The following is a 17,437-nucleotide window of genomic DNA, read 5'->3' as shown; positions in this document are numbered from 1 at the left end:
GGACTATGCTGAGACTTGCATTTGTGGAGAACTTCATGCACAAATGACAGATGGAGGTGACGACTCTGAACTCCACCAGCGCAGGTCGTCCCAGGATGGCATTGTACGCTGAGGAATAATCCACCACCACAAAAGTGTAGTATTTGAAGGCTTGGCGAGGCACCTCTCCAAGCGTCACAAGGAGCTTTATCTGTCCCATTGGGATGAGGGTGTAACGTCCCAAAAAATGCTAATAGGGTTTAGTACCTTGATTAGCGTGCCGAGAGGGCATAATTGGATATATGTGTGATTAATTGGTTAAATGTGTGATTATGTGGCATGCATGATTTATATGATAATATGACTATATTTATATGCATGTTTATGAGTATTAAAAATGCATGTGGGTCCGTTCTTGTTTATAAGGGGCATAATTGTAATTTTGGCATTTTTAGGGCATAAATGTGATTGTATGTGTTAAATGATTAAGACCACATTATTATGTGGATATATTTGCAGTATACGGCTCGAGGCGATCCTAGTGAGCAGATTAGCAGAATAGTCAGAGCAGGGTATAATACTTGGCTCGGGGTGAGCTTAGGGGTATTTTGGGAAGTTTAATGAATATTTAGGATTTATCGAGTAACAAGTACGTATTTGGTAATTAGTTGGGTACGTCGAGGAAAAAGACCATTTTACCCTTAAGAGCAATTAGAGGGATGAGTTGACTTTAGGGGCATTTTGTAACGCCCCATGTCACTATGGACACTTTCTGGAATGACGACTGGCCCTACAAACCAACACGAGTCTTTCCAGCGTGCTTTGTCCTCACTCGCACGCTTCCTGGGAAAACTTCCCAAGAGGTCACCCATCTTGATATTACTCCAAGTCAAGCACGCTTAACTTTGGAGTTCTCAAGTGATGGGCTACCGAAAAGAAGATGCATCTTGTTGGCATAGGTAGTACCCATCAATCCATTTAAGCCATCTTCAACTATGTAGTCCCATACCTACACAGTCTTAGAATCATCACACTTAACCTTCCCTAGGCAGGGTGGGATTGCACAGCTTTACCCGGTCTTTTCCCCTTACGGATCACGGGATTCTGACTGTCACAATTTTGGTCCTATTTAGTTAAGGGATAAACTCAGTAGAGACTCGAGGAATAATCATAACCCACTAGAATCTCTCAAACTCTCAACACTCTTTCTCTCTCCCTCTCACTCACGTTCTCTCTCTTCCTCTCTTGTGCCTAAGGGAGCTTGAAGCTTTGGAGGAGAAACTTAAGGAATTAAGCTTGAGTGCTGGGGAAACTAAGGCTAGGACTTTGAGGTATAGCTCAGGAACAACATCAACATCATCAAGGTAAGGATTTTAGGTTGATTAATCTGCTGAATTCCATTAGAATTCAGGGGGGCGCGCCGCGACCCAGTTCATTGGCATCGCTGCCCGCGTGCCCTAGAAGGCCCTGGGGGCTTGCTGACTTGTGGGCGCGCTGTGACCCTTAGGGCCAGGTCGCGACCTACTTAGGCAACCATAACCTAGGTTGGTTTTTAGGCTCGGAGACTTAAACCTAAGCGCTCGGGACGAATTCTACTACCTAGTTTAGTAGAATTCGAGGTCCCGGAGGTTAATATTTGATTCCAAAGCATTTGATTGGATTAGATTTTGATAGATATCCATTGTCGCTTGTGACTAGGGTTACCGTCAAGGCTCGGGATTGAGGATCGTGCTCGGGACCACTTTACATCCTACACTCGGGACTCGAGGTAAGAAAACTGCACCCAAATTAAGGATGGGACTAAGATTCCCTGTAAATGAACATATGTGTTATATAACTTGTTTATCTGTTATGTGTAATGTGAAAATACGACCTAAGGGATTCGGGGCTGATGTTGAGCGTGCTGAGCGCAACTCGGCCTAAGCGAGCCGGGATCAACTAAATAACTAGAGGGCTCGACCTAAGGGCACTGACCCCTATTTAACTATATTAAGGTTGATTTATATGTTTGAATTGAACTATTATTACTGCCTAGGTTACCACTTGTATTCTACTGTTAATTGAACTGACTGATCTAAAGTTGCTATGTATATTCTGTTGCTGTCTATGCTTGTTGATTATGGTTTTCTTACTGAGCCTTGGCTCACATGTGCTACGTGGTGCAGGTAAAGGCAAGGGAAAGCTGGACCAACCATGACTTGGAGAGCCTTGGGGCGGAGTGTACATCGATAGCTGCTCGACTTCCATGGCCGAGGGATGCACAGGGACTAGAGCTCAACCTTTATTTTTCCATGTAGACTGGCTACTGTTGTATCAACTTTTGAGGGTTGTGTCTGCCATGTAAATACTATTTTTGGGATCCCATGTATGAAACTTTTATTTTAATGAAAATCGGCCATTTTGCGACCAAAATCTTTTAACCCTAACCTGTCACTTGACTTTAGGAACACATTTATGTTCAAACAACTTGATTAGCAAGTCTTTCACTATTTTAAACATACAGTGTAACGGTCTTGGTTATCTAGTGCGTTACAGAGGGCCTCTCCCAAGTATCCATAGAGTGTTGAGGTGCACAGGGACAGCTCTGTCATGGTTAGTCCTATTTTCTTTAAGATTGATTTAAACAGGATGTTCACCAAACTTTCGTTGTCTACCAGAATCCGCACCACCATTTTGTTGGAGATTTGGCTCTCAATCACCAATGGGTCATGGTGTGGGAAATTTACTCTCCGAGCGTCGTCTTCGGAGAATCTTATGACTTGGTCAGTCATTTGTGGCCTTTGGACAGGCAGCTGGGCCAAGGCCATGACCTCATCATCGTGATTCAAAGCCCGCGCATATCTGTTCTGCGAGCTACGTGAAGTCCCCCCCGCCCCCAAGTGAGGCCCTCCTGAGATGGTTCCTACCCGCCCGTTTATCGGAGGAAGGCCTTGGGCCGCTAGATGTTGGGGGGCTACTAGAGCTGCTGCTGGGACTTGTGGAGCAACAGGTGGTACCATCGTTCCTGCCATGAGAGACTGTACTGGACTTGCTCCACCCTTGGTATATTGGTGGAGGTGTCCCAGCTTGATGAGATTCTCAATCTCGTCCCTGAGTTGATGACACTCATTGGTGTGGTGCCTTATGTCGTTGTGGAAACAACAAAAATTTTCAGGGTCCCACCTATCCCTGTCTCTTTGGATGGGCAGCGGCTTCCTGTAATGAACGTGTTGTGTCGTGGCCATGAAGATATTCTCTCGGAAGTTTACCAAGTCAGTGTACTTGAAATACTGCGAGACATAGTTCTCGTCTGATGTGACTCCCTGCTCGGGCTGTGTGATTCCGCTTCCCTTGGGCTTGCGACCCTTACCCTTCCCTCCATGCCTAGTGTCGTTGGGAGCTCTACTGGATTTAGTAGGCTGGGAGGGGAAACAACTCCAGCATTGAATGAAGGTTGAAAAGTGCTATATCTAGTGGGCGCTACCCCGAACCCTGTGAGAGCCATACTAAATCCAAGAGGGGACATGACACTATAGCTAGAAGGTGGGGTGCTCTGGTTGGGTTGGACTCCCCCCGAGCTCTGTTGGACGGGAACATAGGGGGAATATTGGATCCCCAAGGCCACAGGGCTAGGCCCAGCCAATATAGGGAAGATGGCGGGCGCTCGGAATGCCCCAATCTGGGCATCCTCTCAGTTGATGTATTCTTGTGCTCGACGAAATGAAGTCGTCGAGACGCCAACATCCCTTTCGTTGGAGATCATCCCAAAGCGGGGACCTTGCGCGGATGCCAACTTGTAACGCCATCAACTGCTGGCCATCATCGAACCTTTTGGTTCTCACCGTTTCCTCCTTGAAGCACTTGGTGCAAGCCTTGAGGGTCTCGAAGGGCCCTTGCTTTATGTTGGCCAAGGCGTTGACCTCAAAGCTTACCTTCCGAACTCCTATGAATTGTCTTCGAAAGGCGAATGATTACTGGTGCCATGATTGAATGGACCCTGGTTGGAGCTTTTTAAACCATTCATCTGCTGCCCTCGTTAGGGTGATTGGGAACACATGACACTTAGCATGGTCGGAGACACGATGCACCGACATTAACCTATTGAACTTAGACAGGTGGTCCGTGGGATCTCAACCACCGTCATAGGGTGGTATGGATGGCATTTTGAAGCCTAGTTATAGCATGGCCTCAACAAGGTGAGGGGCACATGGCTCCACCTCTTCATCCTCTGAGTTAGACTCATGGCCTTGCCACCTAGCCATCCTGAGCATTATCTGCTTCAGACTTTCTAACTCGATACAAAGTGGGTCACGATCCCAGTTGACGCTCTGAGCTAAGTTATATCTTCTCCGAGCGTTGAGATTATCTCGGAGATCTAACGGGCCTATCCCAACAGGCTCGCGTCCTCCTGCCTTATTACATCTCCTGGCATTAAGGTTGTCTCACAGGTCGGCCTGTCCTCAAAAAGCACCGTTATCATCTGGACGAGCCACTTCAGTCTCTCCATCGAACTCGACGTTTTCATTTACCAAGATACTGATGTCACGCTCTTAGTTTTGTGGGGCATTCTTTGGGCGAATCCCCGGATCGTGACTCCTATGGGGCTAATTAGGTCCCAAGGGGACACTAGCTCTAAGCCTCATGCGGTCTGTATGGGTGCGTCGGCGCGGGATGCCCCGAGCTCCATGGGCATTGACTGTCTGGCTATGTCCTCGGAGCCCTGGGTCAATACCCCTACCAGCCTGCTGAGGAACCTGGTGGGCTCTGGGTTCTTGACGAGCCCTCTTCTGCTTTGGAGTGGGATTACCATCAGACTTTCCCTTGCCATGGTCTTGTGGTGGCATCGGGGTTGCAACTCCTGCTGGGTCCCCAGTGGGCACCTCAGATGGCAGATCTCAAGCCTCTGCAGCTGTGTAACGCCCTGGATAGCCAAGACTGTTACACTGTGTGTTTATAAAGTGCTAGACTTGCTAATCAAGTTATTTAATTAAAAATGTGTTATGAAACTATAAAGAAACTAGGGTTAAAACATTTTGGTCTTAGAAGCCATATTTAACATAAGAAACATTATCTGTTTACACGGGATCCCAAAAATATTAAGTTTAAATACCTGATTACAAAAGTCATAAGGTTTGGATACAATAACAAGCCATATTAAGGCAAAGCAGACAGTTAGGTAATCCCTGTCCTGATCCACTCCTCAACCATGGCGATCGAACAGCTGGCTATGTACATTCAACCCCACAGCCCTCCAACTCAGGATTGGTCCAGCTTGCCCTTGCCTTTACCTGCACCACATAGCACCAATGAGCTAAGGCCCAACAAGAAAACACAACAACAGAGCATAAGCAATCAACAGACAAACCAATATCTCATATTGCATCACATAATCTCAACCATATAACCATTCAGTATAATCAAGTATTCCACATACTAAACATATCAACTCATATCATCTACAGTTCACAAACGATAACTAGGGCTAGCGCCCTCGGGCCGCTCCCTCCGTTATCCCACTGACTCCGGCCCGCTTAAACCGAGCTCAGTGAATATTAAGCTGTCCTCAGCTACCCGTGGCCAAGCCGTGCCCTGTGCGCAAATATAGTGTACGGCGCCCTTAGGTCGTTTTACATGTCCCATGGCATAATACCATCATTAACACGATACAAATATCGGGAGCACTTAGTCCCATCACAAACATATAACCGGGTGCAGTTTTCTTACCTTTCAATTCACTAGCTTTGATCCCTCGACTCCTTGAGCACGATCCCCCTCGAGCCCTAGCGCTCACCTAAACACAACCATAGGCCAAAGTCATCTTCAATCCTCAAGTCCAAAACCTAGCCTCGGGGCTAATCCCGAGCCCCCGGGAAGTCCTAGTTCCACCAAACAAGGTGATGGAACCAAACCCCAAACCCTTGGTCAAAAACCCTTGCAAATAACCCTAAAATCCTCTTCAGAAGGCAGGGTAGAGCTACAGCGCTCATGGGAGGGCGCTACAACGCTACAGACAGAAGCAAAATCCCCTCGGCAAGCTTGGCCTAGCGCTATAGCGCCCAAAGGCTAGTGCTGTAGCGCTAGGCACAGGTAGGCTAACACCAGTTTTCCCTCCTGTGATTTCCTCGAACCAACCTCAACCAAAACTCCTCCAAATCTTTCCCAAACTCAAAAAAAACCTTACGACCATACTCCACGCATCCCAAGCACCCCAAATACCTAGAACTCAAGCACATGCATCCCCAAACTCAAAATTCACCATAGCCACTTCTAGACAATGAAACTCAGCAGAAACCAGTTGAACATCAAAGTTAGAGCTTAGAATTTATACCTTTGATGGGATTTCGACCACAAGTTGCCTCTATACTTCCTTGGCTTGCTCCTCCTTGGCCTTAGGCCTGAATTCCCTAAAGTTTCCATCCAATTCAACTTAAACACCATAGCTCAAAAACCAGAAACAGAAACTGAAGAACTCTAAAGTCTTACCTCAAGTGTTAGTGACCTCTTGCTAAACCTCTACCAATTCCTCAACCCTAGCTTAGGATCCTTGATGTTCAGTCTATCCCAGCTCTCCTTTGAGCTTTGCTCCAGAAATCCTCAAGAAATTGATGAAGGAAGCTTAAACCGACCTTAGAAAACTCTCTCTGTTTTTCTCCCTTTCTTTTTCCTTCCTTTTTCTTCTTTTCTCTCTTTCAGACTTCTACACTTCTCTACACTTCCCACTAACATAAAGTCTCAGTAATTCCATCCTTAGAAAGCCAAATGACCCTAATGCCCTCCCCTTTATTCCTAACCCTTTAATCCACTTAAGGGCATTCTAGTCATTTTACCCAATTCCCGCTAACTCCTCAAGTGTCTCTAATATTTCCCGCTTAACTCCCGATACCTAATTAATCACCAATAATATTCCTCAATGTCAAGATAGACTCCAGTATATTCGCTAAATTCCCATTTATACCCCTAAGCTCACCCCGAGCCGGGTATAAATCCCCGCCATGACTTTTTCGCCACTTTGCTCACTAGGATCGTCTTGAGTCGTAGATCACAGATATATCCACATAATAATGTGGTCTCGACAATTATCACATATATCAATAAAGTTATGCCCATAATGGCCAAAATTACGATTATGCCCTTCTAACCTAATCAGGGCCTATATGCATACTAATACACATAGTCATGCATCTCAGATATTCAAATAGTCATATAACATGCTTTAAATCATAATCATGCATCTTAATCATTAAAATCACACATAATTCCCATTATGCCCTCTAGGCACACTAATCAAGGCCCTTAAGCCTTATTAGCAAATTTGGGTCGTTACAAGTTGGGTGCTCGGGAGGCGCTCTAGCGGCATTGACAGGTGGCACGCCAGTAGGGTGCCCAATAGGTACGTTGCCATTAGGGTACACTCGCAGCCCCTAGGCTACCAAGGTGGCCTTCATGGCAAGTACCATCTCCTGTAGAGCGTCGATATTACCCTCTTGAGCATCGATCTTTTGTTGTTGGGTGGCCACTTGCTCAAAGAACACCACCACCTCCGGTGTCTCTTTTGCGTCCACGGGCTGAGGGTATTCTTCTTCATAATACCCCTGGTAGACATTATTATCTTCACCGTCATACTCGACGTATTCGTTGTAGTCCTCCATCATCTCAGGCACGTCCTGAGGTGGTTGCCGACTGGGTTTCCATCCTTCAACTCCGGTAGGAGGGAGCACTTCATCTATAACATTTCTTCATGTAGTTACCATGGTTGTGAGTGTTTCAAATTATTTCTTCAAGATCTCAATGAAATCACCAAAATGTTGACTTCTTTTTTTGCAATCAACCCTAAGAAGAGAGATTAAAGAAATAAGCGAATAGAACACAAGGATTTTTATGTGTTTTAGGTTATAAAATAACCCTAGTCCACGAGTCTTTGGTATTATAAGGTTTTGAAGCTTGTGAGGGCAAGCTTCAATGGAGTATTCTCAGGAAGTGTTTAGATTGGTCTGAGTACAAGGTGTTTTCTCTCTAAAAAACCTAACTCTTTACAATGAGACTCCTAGCCTTATTTATAGAGGCTGGGATCATTAATACTAATCATAAGTAATTAATACATATTCTTCCCATTATTGGGGGATTAATGCCACTTTAATGCATTGGACTACATTGAATAGAGACCATGACCCAAGTGAGATTTTCGGGGCCCACTGCAGAAAGGTACCTACTTTATAAGGAACATGCCCTAGGTACTGTCAGGGCATGCTGCAAGTACTTCCATGTCAGACGACGCAATGGGTGTGTGAATTGTCGAGTCGTACACTCGACAACACTGTTGATGGATCAGCCATAAAGGTTTGTCAGGTCTTCCTCTGATGCTGCTAACCCACATTAGCTGACACCTGGCTTATCCTCTAGACCCCGAGGACAAGATCCTCAGCCTGGAATATTACTGACGACAGGAACCAACCTGTGGACTACCAAGCACCCTCCGGACATAGCCTTAGGAAGGTGTTCGTAGCTCTCGGGAAATGCCCCTGGGGAGAAGGCAAAGTCCTCCCTCTATCCGAGGGGAATGATCTCCGACTATAGAGCCAACCTCTTGAGGAATTATCCTCAGGGCATGGCCTCATGAAAAGAAGCACATGTCCTACTCGGGCTGCCACATATCGTATTCAAACAATCACGTGTCCTTGGGCGAAAATACAGACAACAATATTGAATTTTGTTTGATGAATTCTATGATAATTAATTATGGTATTTTTGCAAAATTATTTATTATTGTGGTTTTATTTGCATAAACTAATAATATAAGCTCATATAGTCACATGTTATACTCATCCAATTATTAACATATTATGCATCATTATATATGATATTTTTGCAATTGGGCTTAGATGCATATAGTGATGGCCCATATGTTTTGGTAATATATGGTATTTTTTTCAAAATAAATCATTCATAATCTGATAGGTTTTATTTGGGCCCATTAGAAATTGTGAAGTTTAAATTATTCTCTTGTGGGTGATTCCACTTGTGAATGCCCATTTGCTTTGCATGATTATAATGAACCTAATCAATTAATAACAGTTAGTAAGAAAAATGTTTAAATCCTTGTCTTTAGGATCTTGCATGGAAGTAATGGGGCCTTAGTAGTGGGAACAACATACTGGACCCAACCCTCCTCCATATAAGGCCAACTATTAAGGTTAATTTGCCTGAGTTAGACTTAATTGTCTTAGGTTTATTGTATTAGTTGAACATAATAATTGATTAGCAACACATTAATTCTAAATTCTAAAAAGCTTCTCACTGGAGAGAATTTCATGAAATGGAAGTCCAATATCAACATTGTAACGCCCTACTAATACAGGACCGTTACACTGTGTGTTTAAATTAGTGCTTAACTCGTTAAGAAAGTTGTTTTAGACTTAAAAGTGTAATTAAAATTTATTAAGAGTTTAGGTACTAAAAATTTTGGTAAAAAGGAATTGAACTTTTCATTAAAACTTTAGATATTTACATGGGATCCCACAAAAGGTTTTACAAGGTATAATTACATCCAAAGATACGAAATAGTCAGCCTAAGCGAAAAAATTGGACTTATATCCTAAGCCCCTCAAAGGTATCTCGACCATGGCGGCCGAGCAGACTAAACATGTATGCACCGCTCCAAAGCTCTCCAACTCATGGATGGTTGACTTTCCCTTTGCCCTTACCTGCACCATGGAGCATCCATGAGCCAAGACCAGCAAGAAAAGTTCCACAAGGCATGCATAATAATTACAACATATATGTCTAACAATTCGCATAACTCATAAGTCATAGCTACATATATTCAAATACTATATAGACATTCAACACCAACTATACCAAGTAATTTACATCACCAAGTACGGTCGATGCCTAAGAAAGTGTGTCTCCCAGCACTATGCTTACGGTAATAACCGCCTACTCACTGAGCAAAGTGTGTCTCATGGCACTAAACTTACAGTAATAACCACATACTCACAATCAAACTAGTTACTAATAAGCACAACAAACAAAGTATGCAACAATGATACACAACCTTAGCTCATTTCAATTTATACGGTCATAACTATTTCTAGATACAATAGGACCAATGCCTGCTCAACATGCAATGCCAACTTTCTTACTTGGATTCCAGCAATGGCGATAAAACGACCCAAGTGTGATCCCGTTCAATTTTCCTTAGTCAATCCTAAACAAAACCAATCGAAATCGATTAACACCAAGATTAGTTCACAATTACGACTCCAAAATAATAACATCTAAACTTGGCTTAGGTTCTAGGATTGTAGCTCTTTACATAAGCTTTCCAACCATAGAAATAATGTTCAAATCTGACATTGAGGTCAAAAGTCATGGTCTAATTATGAAACCCAAAAATCGTGACCTAACACATGGTTGGCGTCGAGGCGCCTAAAGGAAACCTATTTTGAGACGTGGCGCCCTCCCAAAGGGTCGCGGCACCAGTGAAGTCAGAGAGCTTTTCAGAGCCTAAAAGAGATGCATTTGCATCGCAGCGCTCACCCACTTCAGCCACAACGCCATTGCAATAAAACCCATAAATCTGTGTTTTTCAGAAGCTCAAACCAACCCCAAACTTCTCCAAACTTGTTCCCAGCTCAGAGTTCGTGTACAAAAATAAGTACACACATTATAGCACACTCCATAACCACAAATAAATATCCAAACTCACTTCCCATATCAAAAATCCACCATTTAGGTCAATTTTCCCCAATTCTTCTCATATTCCAAAAATTCAAACCAAAACTTACTTTTAATGGAAATTCAAGCAACAAAATTTGATCATAAGCTAATTTCTATCATCAACACATATATCTAAACATCTTAGGATCCTAAATTCAAAAATTTCAAACAAAATCTCCCTAACTTCCTCAAGAACACATGAAGAACAATAAAGAGAAAACTCATACACTTTTGTTGTGATTTTCCTTTGGATTCCTATGGTGATGATGACTTCTAACAGTTGCAAGTCTCCTTCTTGATGCTTGATTTCCATTTAAAATCCTCAAGGAACTCCAATGTGCTTGACAAAACTTTGAAACTTGGGTGTGAGGGAAAGTGAAGAAGAACCTAGAAGAGGGAGAGAAGAAGAGAAAATGAATGAGGGATAAGGCTGCTATCACACTTAGTCTATTCTTAGGGTCAAGAGACCCTTTTACCCCTCCCTTAAATTAATCCTTTAACACACCCCAAGGGCAATTTGGTCATTAAGCTTTAGTTCCCACTAAACCTCAAATTCCCAATTTAATCCACTAGTGCATTAAACACTAATATTCAACCAATTTATTTCATTTAGCAATAGTCCCAAAATATTTAAATTCCCAAAATACCCTTAGGCTCGCCCCAAGCCGGACATTTATCCCTGTTGTGACTTTTCCACTTAAACCGCTCGAATGGATCCACTCATGGTGAAAATCACATATATATCCACTTAATAAATCGGTCTCAAGCACGCAACACATGATAATTATAAATATACCCTCAACGGGTCAAAGTTACGAAAATGCCCATTTCTAACAAAAATGGGTCTTTAAACACATTTAGTACACATAATCATGCATACTCAATCATATAATAATATAAATCCATTAATTCACACATAATTATCCCACGTGCCATCTTGACACGCTAATCAACGCACTTAATTCTATAAGGAATTTTGGGACGCTACAAACATCATGTTGATCGATGACAACTCTAAGTTCACAATGATTGAGGAATCCCCCAAAGTTCTAGCTGAAGGAGCACGTAAGTCTGTCCATGAAAAGTATGAGCATTGGCATATGACAAGCAATAAGGCTAAGGCATACATGCTAGCTAGCATATCGAACACGCTGAGAACGAGCTAGAAGATGTTGAAACTGCATTTAATATCATGGAACAACTTCAAGAGATGTTTGGACACAAATCTGGGCAAGCTCATTTCGAAGCCATCAAGAAGTATGGAAATGCTAGGATGGCATTGACGACGCATGTTCGTGATCATTTCATAAAGATGACAAACTATTTTCAGGAGGCTGAATTACATGAAGCCACCATAGACGAGGAAACTCAAGTAAGGCTCATCCTAAATAGCCTTGCTCCTACTTTTCTGACGTTTACCATAAACTACTTCTTGAACAAGCTGAATTGTGAGATGACTCAATTCTTGAAAGAAATTCAGATGTATGAAGCAATTAATGGTGGACTGAGCAAAGGAGGAGAGAAGAAATGGCTTCTACTACTACAACTACTGCTGAGGGTGCCCAGGTCGAAGCTAACCTAGCTTCTGCTTTAAAGGGCAAGAAGAGAAAGGGTGGATAGACCGACAACCCTAAACTTGCCAAGGATGCAAAACCAGAAGGTGTTGCAAAGCCTGGAAAAGCTAAGAAGAAAGGCAAGAAAGGTAAAGGTGCATGTTTCCACTGCAATGAGAAAGGTAATTAGAAGAAGGATTTCCCAAAGCTCCAAGCAACAAGAAACCAAGGTAATGGTAGTTTTTCATTTGCCTTAGACACCTGTGTTTTGGAAGATGATAAATACATTTGGATTGTTGATTCAAGATCCACTAACCATGTATGCACTTCTTTACAGCTGCTTAGCCAATGGGAAGAGGTGAAAGATGGCGATCCAAAGCTGGGAGTCAGGAACGGAGCATTCTTCAAAGTCAAGGCCAGAGGACAAGCTCGTCTAAACTTTGGAACTAAATTTTTGTTTTTAGACAATATTTATTTTATTCCAAACTTTAGTCGTAATTTAATTTTGGTTTCTTTATTACATGAACATAGTTTGTTGTAACTTTTACAAGTTCTAATATATATATATATATTTCTTTCAATAGATGTGATTTTTTCGTTGCATATAATGAATTATTTAAAGTAGCAAAACCTAAGATTGATAAATGACAAAAGGTCGATAATGATAATATGACGTATCTATGGCACTTACGTCTTGGTCACATTAGCTTTGATAGGATTCAAAGACTTACAAAGGATGGACCTTTGAGGGAACTCACCAATGGTGAATTACTTGTCTATGAGACTTGTTTGAAGGGCAAAATGACCAAGCGTCCATTCTTTGCAAAGGGAGACAGAGCCAAAGATCTGCTCGGGCTAGTGCATTCAGATGCATGTGGACCTCTAAATGTACAATCGATTGGTGGTTTTGAGTACTTCGTCACTTTCATTGACGATTACTATGGATACCCTTATCTTTACCTAATGCATAGGAAATCAAAAACTTTTACAAAGCTTAAGGAATTTCTTGCAATGGATCAGAACCAATTAGGTAAAACATTAAAGATCTTGCGATTTGATAGGGTGGAGAATATTTGGATATGCAGTTCCAAGATCATCTAACTAAACTTGGAGTTCTATCTCAACTTACTGCCCAGGCACCCCTCAACAAAATGGTGTTGTGGAACATCAGAATCGCACGTTGTTGGAAATATTTAGGTCTATGCTAAGTTACTTGACTCTACCCACATCTTTATGGGAACACGCAATAAAGACTGCAAATGACATCCTAAATGTTGTGTCATCCAAATCAATTCCCAAAACACCTCTAGAATGATGGAATGGTCATAAACCCAATTTACATCACTACAGAATTTGTGGTGTCCCACCCATATCCTGAGGAAAAGGGAAGGAAATCTAGAACTCTGAAGTGATTTGCATGATTGTTGGCTATCCTAAAGGTACTTGGGGTGGTATTTTCTATAGTCCTCTAGACAAGAAAGTGTTTGCTTCCGCAAATGCTACTTTCAAGAAAATGACTATGTCCAAAACTTCAAACCTCAGAGCAAAATAGTTTTTGACGCGGTTTTTCGCCAACAATGGATTAAGAAATCTGATTAGAGAGACTAAGCTTACTAATAAACCGTAAATATAAACTCACAAAGTTTTAACGTGGTTCTGTGGTTAAAGTCTACCTAGTCCATGAGTCACTCTTATTCTTGTTTAGGAACTCATGAAGAAATTATTTATGACAATTTCAACTGAAGTTTGGCATAAAAGATGTTGGTCCATTTTACTGTCAAATCCCCTCATATTTATAGGGCATTATGGTGGACAATAAATGGTAACTTTCCAAATAAATGGATACATAAATTCCCTAATTAAGTCTATTATCGTTATATTAATATTTAAATATAGAACGATTACACACATTTATTGCACATATTAGGCATCTGAGTCTATTGGAATTCTTCCATACGCGCGTCCTTGAACCACCACTTTAATGTCCCAAAATTCCTAATAAGGCTTAGTGCCTCGATTAGCGTCCCAGGAGGGTACGTGGGGTAATTATGTGTTGATTGTTAAATATTTATGTGATTATGTGAATTATATGAGTTATATTATGATATGGTTGGTTATACATGTGTTAGGTGTATTAAATGTGCTTACATGCCCGTTTAGGTTATAAAGGGGCATCTTGGTTATGAGGGTATAATTGTAATTATATGTGTTGTATGTTTGAGACCACATTATTATGTGGGTATATGAGAGATATTCATCTTAAGTCGAACTTTTAGAGCAATATGGCGGAAAAGTCACAACGGGGATTTATACTCGGCTTGGGGTGAGCCAAGGGGTATTTTGGTAATTTATCATAATTTGGAAATTTATGGGATATGTTGAGGAAAATATTTGTGTTTGGTAGATTAGTGAATTAATTGGGAATTTAGGGTGTTAACCGAGGTTTAGCAAGAAAGTGGTGCAAAATGACCTTTTTGCCCTTGAGGGCTTTGGTGAGAGACTAAGGAGGCATGTGTATTTTGGTCTTTTGGGACCCTTAAGCCAAAATTAGGCTAAGTGTCGAGCCTTTGAGTTCTGAATGTGTAACTCTCTCTCTCTCCTTTGGAAGCTCCCCCTTAAGCCTTTGAAGATGGATTCTTGAAATTCAAGCCTAGAAACAATCATTGGTGGGAATTGAACCTTGTGCTAAGGGACATAAGGCTGCTAGGAGTGTCTGTGTTGAGTCTACTTTTTGTTATGTTTTGGTGATGTTTTTAGTAGTCTTTTATTTCATTTTTCTTTCATTTAGTGCGAGTTTATGCTTTGTTTGTTTGTTTTTGTGAATATCAGGAAGAATTGAGCATGTGGAAGAAAATGCCAAAGAAAGGGAAGAAATAATCAAGTTTTTCATCATATTTTGATAAAGAATGGTTCTCAACACAATTTGGAAGTGTTGGCGAAATTTTGGGATGAAAACTTGAAGAATTGAGAAATTCCTTAAGGGTCGCGGCATAGCTATAGAGAGCCGCGGCATAGATGGGCATTTTGCCCAAAACTCGTTGATGCGGGCCGCGGCATGGCTTCAGAGGGCCGCAGCATGGAAAAGGCTTTTTGCCCAGGAATTTGGACACGGGCCGCGGCATAGTGTATGTAGAGCCGCGGCCCGCTTCTTTAAAATTTGAAACCTTAGGTTTTAACTTGGTGAAAAAGAAGAAAGAAGACACGTACAGATTGTGGAGAATGCTGGTTTTGAAGGCTGAAGAACTAGAGTATTTTTACATGTTTTTCTTCTTCTTCATGATGTTATCTTTAATTTTTGTTGTGATTAGCATTATGATTATGAACTAATTTTTCTGTTTGGGATGTTTAATTGAATCACTTGAATCCCTGTTATGAACTAATGCAATTTTAATATTCTTCTTCTTCACTCTTCTTCAATTCCATATAATCTGTTCTTTTAAATTGATTATTGATTGGCCATCTTTAGTCATTTACATATGTTTTTAAGTCAAAATCTGAGAAGTGAGATTTAATTATGCTGTGGTTATATTGGACATAATTCTAATTTAGAACGAAAGTTTCTGAATTAATTGTGTAACTGTTATTAAGTTGATTGAGATTAATGCTACCTGCGTGGTTCAATTTACCATAGAAATATAGGAAATTATCACCTAGGTTGAGTTTATAATTCATAGTATGATTATAGGCTGCTATATCAACTTGTTAATTAAATTAGGTCAAAAGAAGAAGAATTCACACTTTGCATTAGGGGATAATAGGGAGGATAGTTGATGAGATTGAATATCCTAATTGTTTCTCAGTGATTAAATTAAAAGTTTTTTTTCCATTAGTTTTTATTCTATTCAATTTTCAATTATTGTTTCTGCAATTTATAGTTTCTTTTGCTGTATTTATGAAAATCAAGAATTTCAATTCATCAAATAGAACAAGAAATTAATTGACTGGTAATTGATAAATCAGCCCTTGAGGACGATACTTGGTTTTACCATTTTATTACGAGTTTGCGACTGTGTGCACTTGCATAGCTATAAATTTCGCAACAAGTTTTTGGCGCCGTTGCCGGGGACTGAAATAATTATCAATATCAGTCTAATTAATTTTTATTCTAATTTGATTTTAATTTATCTTGTTTCTAATCTGTTTAGTTGCTTAATTTTTCTATCTCAGGTGAATTTTGGTATATGCGTGGCAGAAAAGGAAAAGCCACACTTGTTCCTCTGAATCCCGAGATTGAAAAGTCTTGCAATCAAATCAGAAAGAGCAAGAGAGAGGCCCAGAATTCTGTGAAGATGGCACAGAATGACAGGGATGGCAGGAATGTTCTAAATCCAGGAGTTGTACAAGGGGTTCAGGATCAGACCAATGCTGAGAGGAGCCTGAGAGATTATGTGCTACCCACTCTGACGGGAGTAAAAAATAGTATACGCCCACCAACTGTTGAGGCCAACAACTTCGAAATCAAGCCTGCTATTTTACAAATGGTGCAGTCATCTGTGCAATTCAATGGGTTGCCCTCTGAAGATCCTCACACCCATTTGTCCAACTTTCTGGAGCTGTGTGGAACCTTCAAATATAATGGGGTGAGTGATGACGCAATCAAGCTTAGGCTCTTCCCATTTTCTCTAAGGGACAGAGCTAAAAGTTGGTTGAACTCTCTGCAGCCAAATTCTATTGTCACCTGGCAAGATCTAGCTCAGAAATTTTTGTCCAAATTCTTCCCTCCGTCCAAAGCTGCTAAATTGAGGGGAGAGATAAATAACTTTTGCCAGAATGACTGAGAGTCACTGTATGAAGCTTGGGAACGATTTAAGGAACTCCTGAGAAGATGTCCTCATCATGGCATTGAACAGTGGATGCTAGTACAGAATTTCTACAATGGTTTATGTCCAACAATCAGAACCATTATTGATGCTGCAGCAGGTGGCACTTTTGTGAGCAAGAGCGCAACTGGTGCTTATGAGCTACTAGAGGACATGGCCACAAACAATCATCAATGGTCTGAGGAAAGATTATCAGGAGTTAGGAAGGTAGCTGGGGTGCATGAGCTGGATGCAATCACTGCTCTAACAGCGCAAGTAGCCTCTCTGACAAAGCAGTTACAACAGAGCAGTGTATCTGCTAATGCGCTTCAGATGGCAGTGAGGTGTGAAATGTGTGGTGGTGCTCATTCTGTCGATCAGTGCCCTATCTGTATAAATAATAATACCTCA

The 17,437-nt window shown here is 41.4% G+C and overlaps 1 protein-coding gene and 1 non-coding gene across 2 annotated transcripts; one reads left to right on the top strand and one right to left on the bottom strand.

Moving 5' to 3' along the window:
• Positions 1-11,866: 11,866 nt before the first annotated feature.
• On the top strand, positions 11,867-12,256 carry LOC133800300 (uncharacterized). The gene has a single exon (XM_062238256.1). It carries the CDS (start codon positions 11,867-11,869, stop codon positions 12,254-12,256), a length of 390 nt encoding a protein of 129 aa, XP_062094240.1.
• Positions 12,257-16,963: 4,707 nt separating this feature from the next.
• On the bottom strand, positions 16,964-17,070 carry LOC133802881 (small nucleolar RNA R71). The gene has a single exon (XR_009877628.1). It is a non-coding gene; the product is annotated as a small nucleolar RNA R71 (small nucleolar RNA).
• Positions 17,071-17,437: the final 367 nt, after the last annotated feature.

Source organism: Humulus lupulus, chromosome 9 (assembly GCF_963169125.1).
Source record: "Humulus lupulus chromosome 9, drHumLupu1.1, whole genome shotgun sequence".
Taxonomy (NCBI): domain Eukaryota; kingdom Viridiplantae; phylum Streptophyta; class Magnoliopsida; order Rosales; family Cannabaceae; genus Humulus; species Humulus lupulus.
The sequence above is the reverse complement of the archived record's forward strand: the minus strand, read 5'-3'. Positions and strand labels throughout refer to the sequence as shown.

Coding starts and splice junctions, on each gene's coding strand:
- LOC133800300 (XM_062238256.1), top strand. CDS start 11,867: ATGGAACAACTTCAAGAGATGTTTGGACACAAATCTGGGCAAGCTCAT.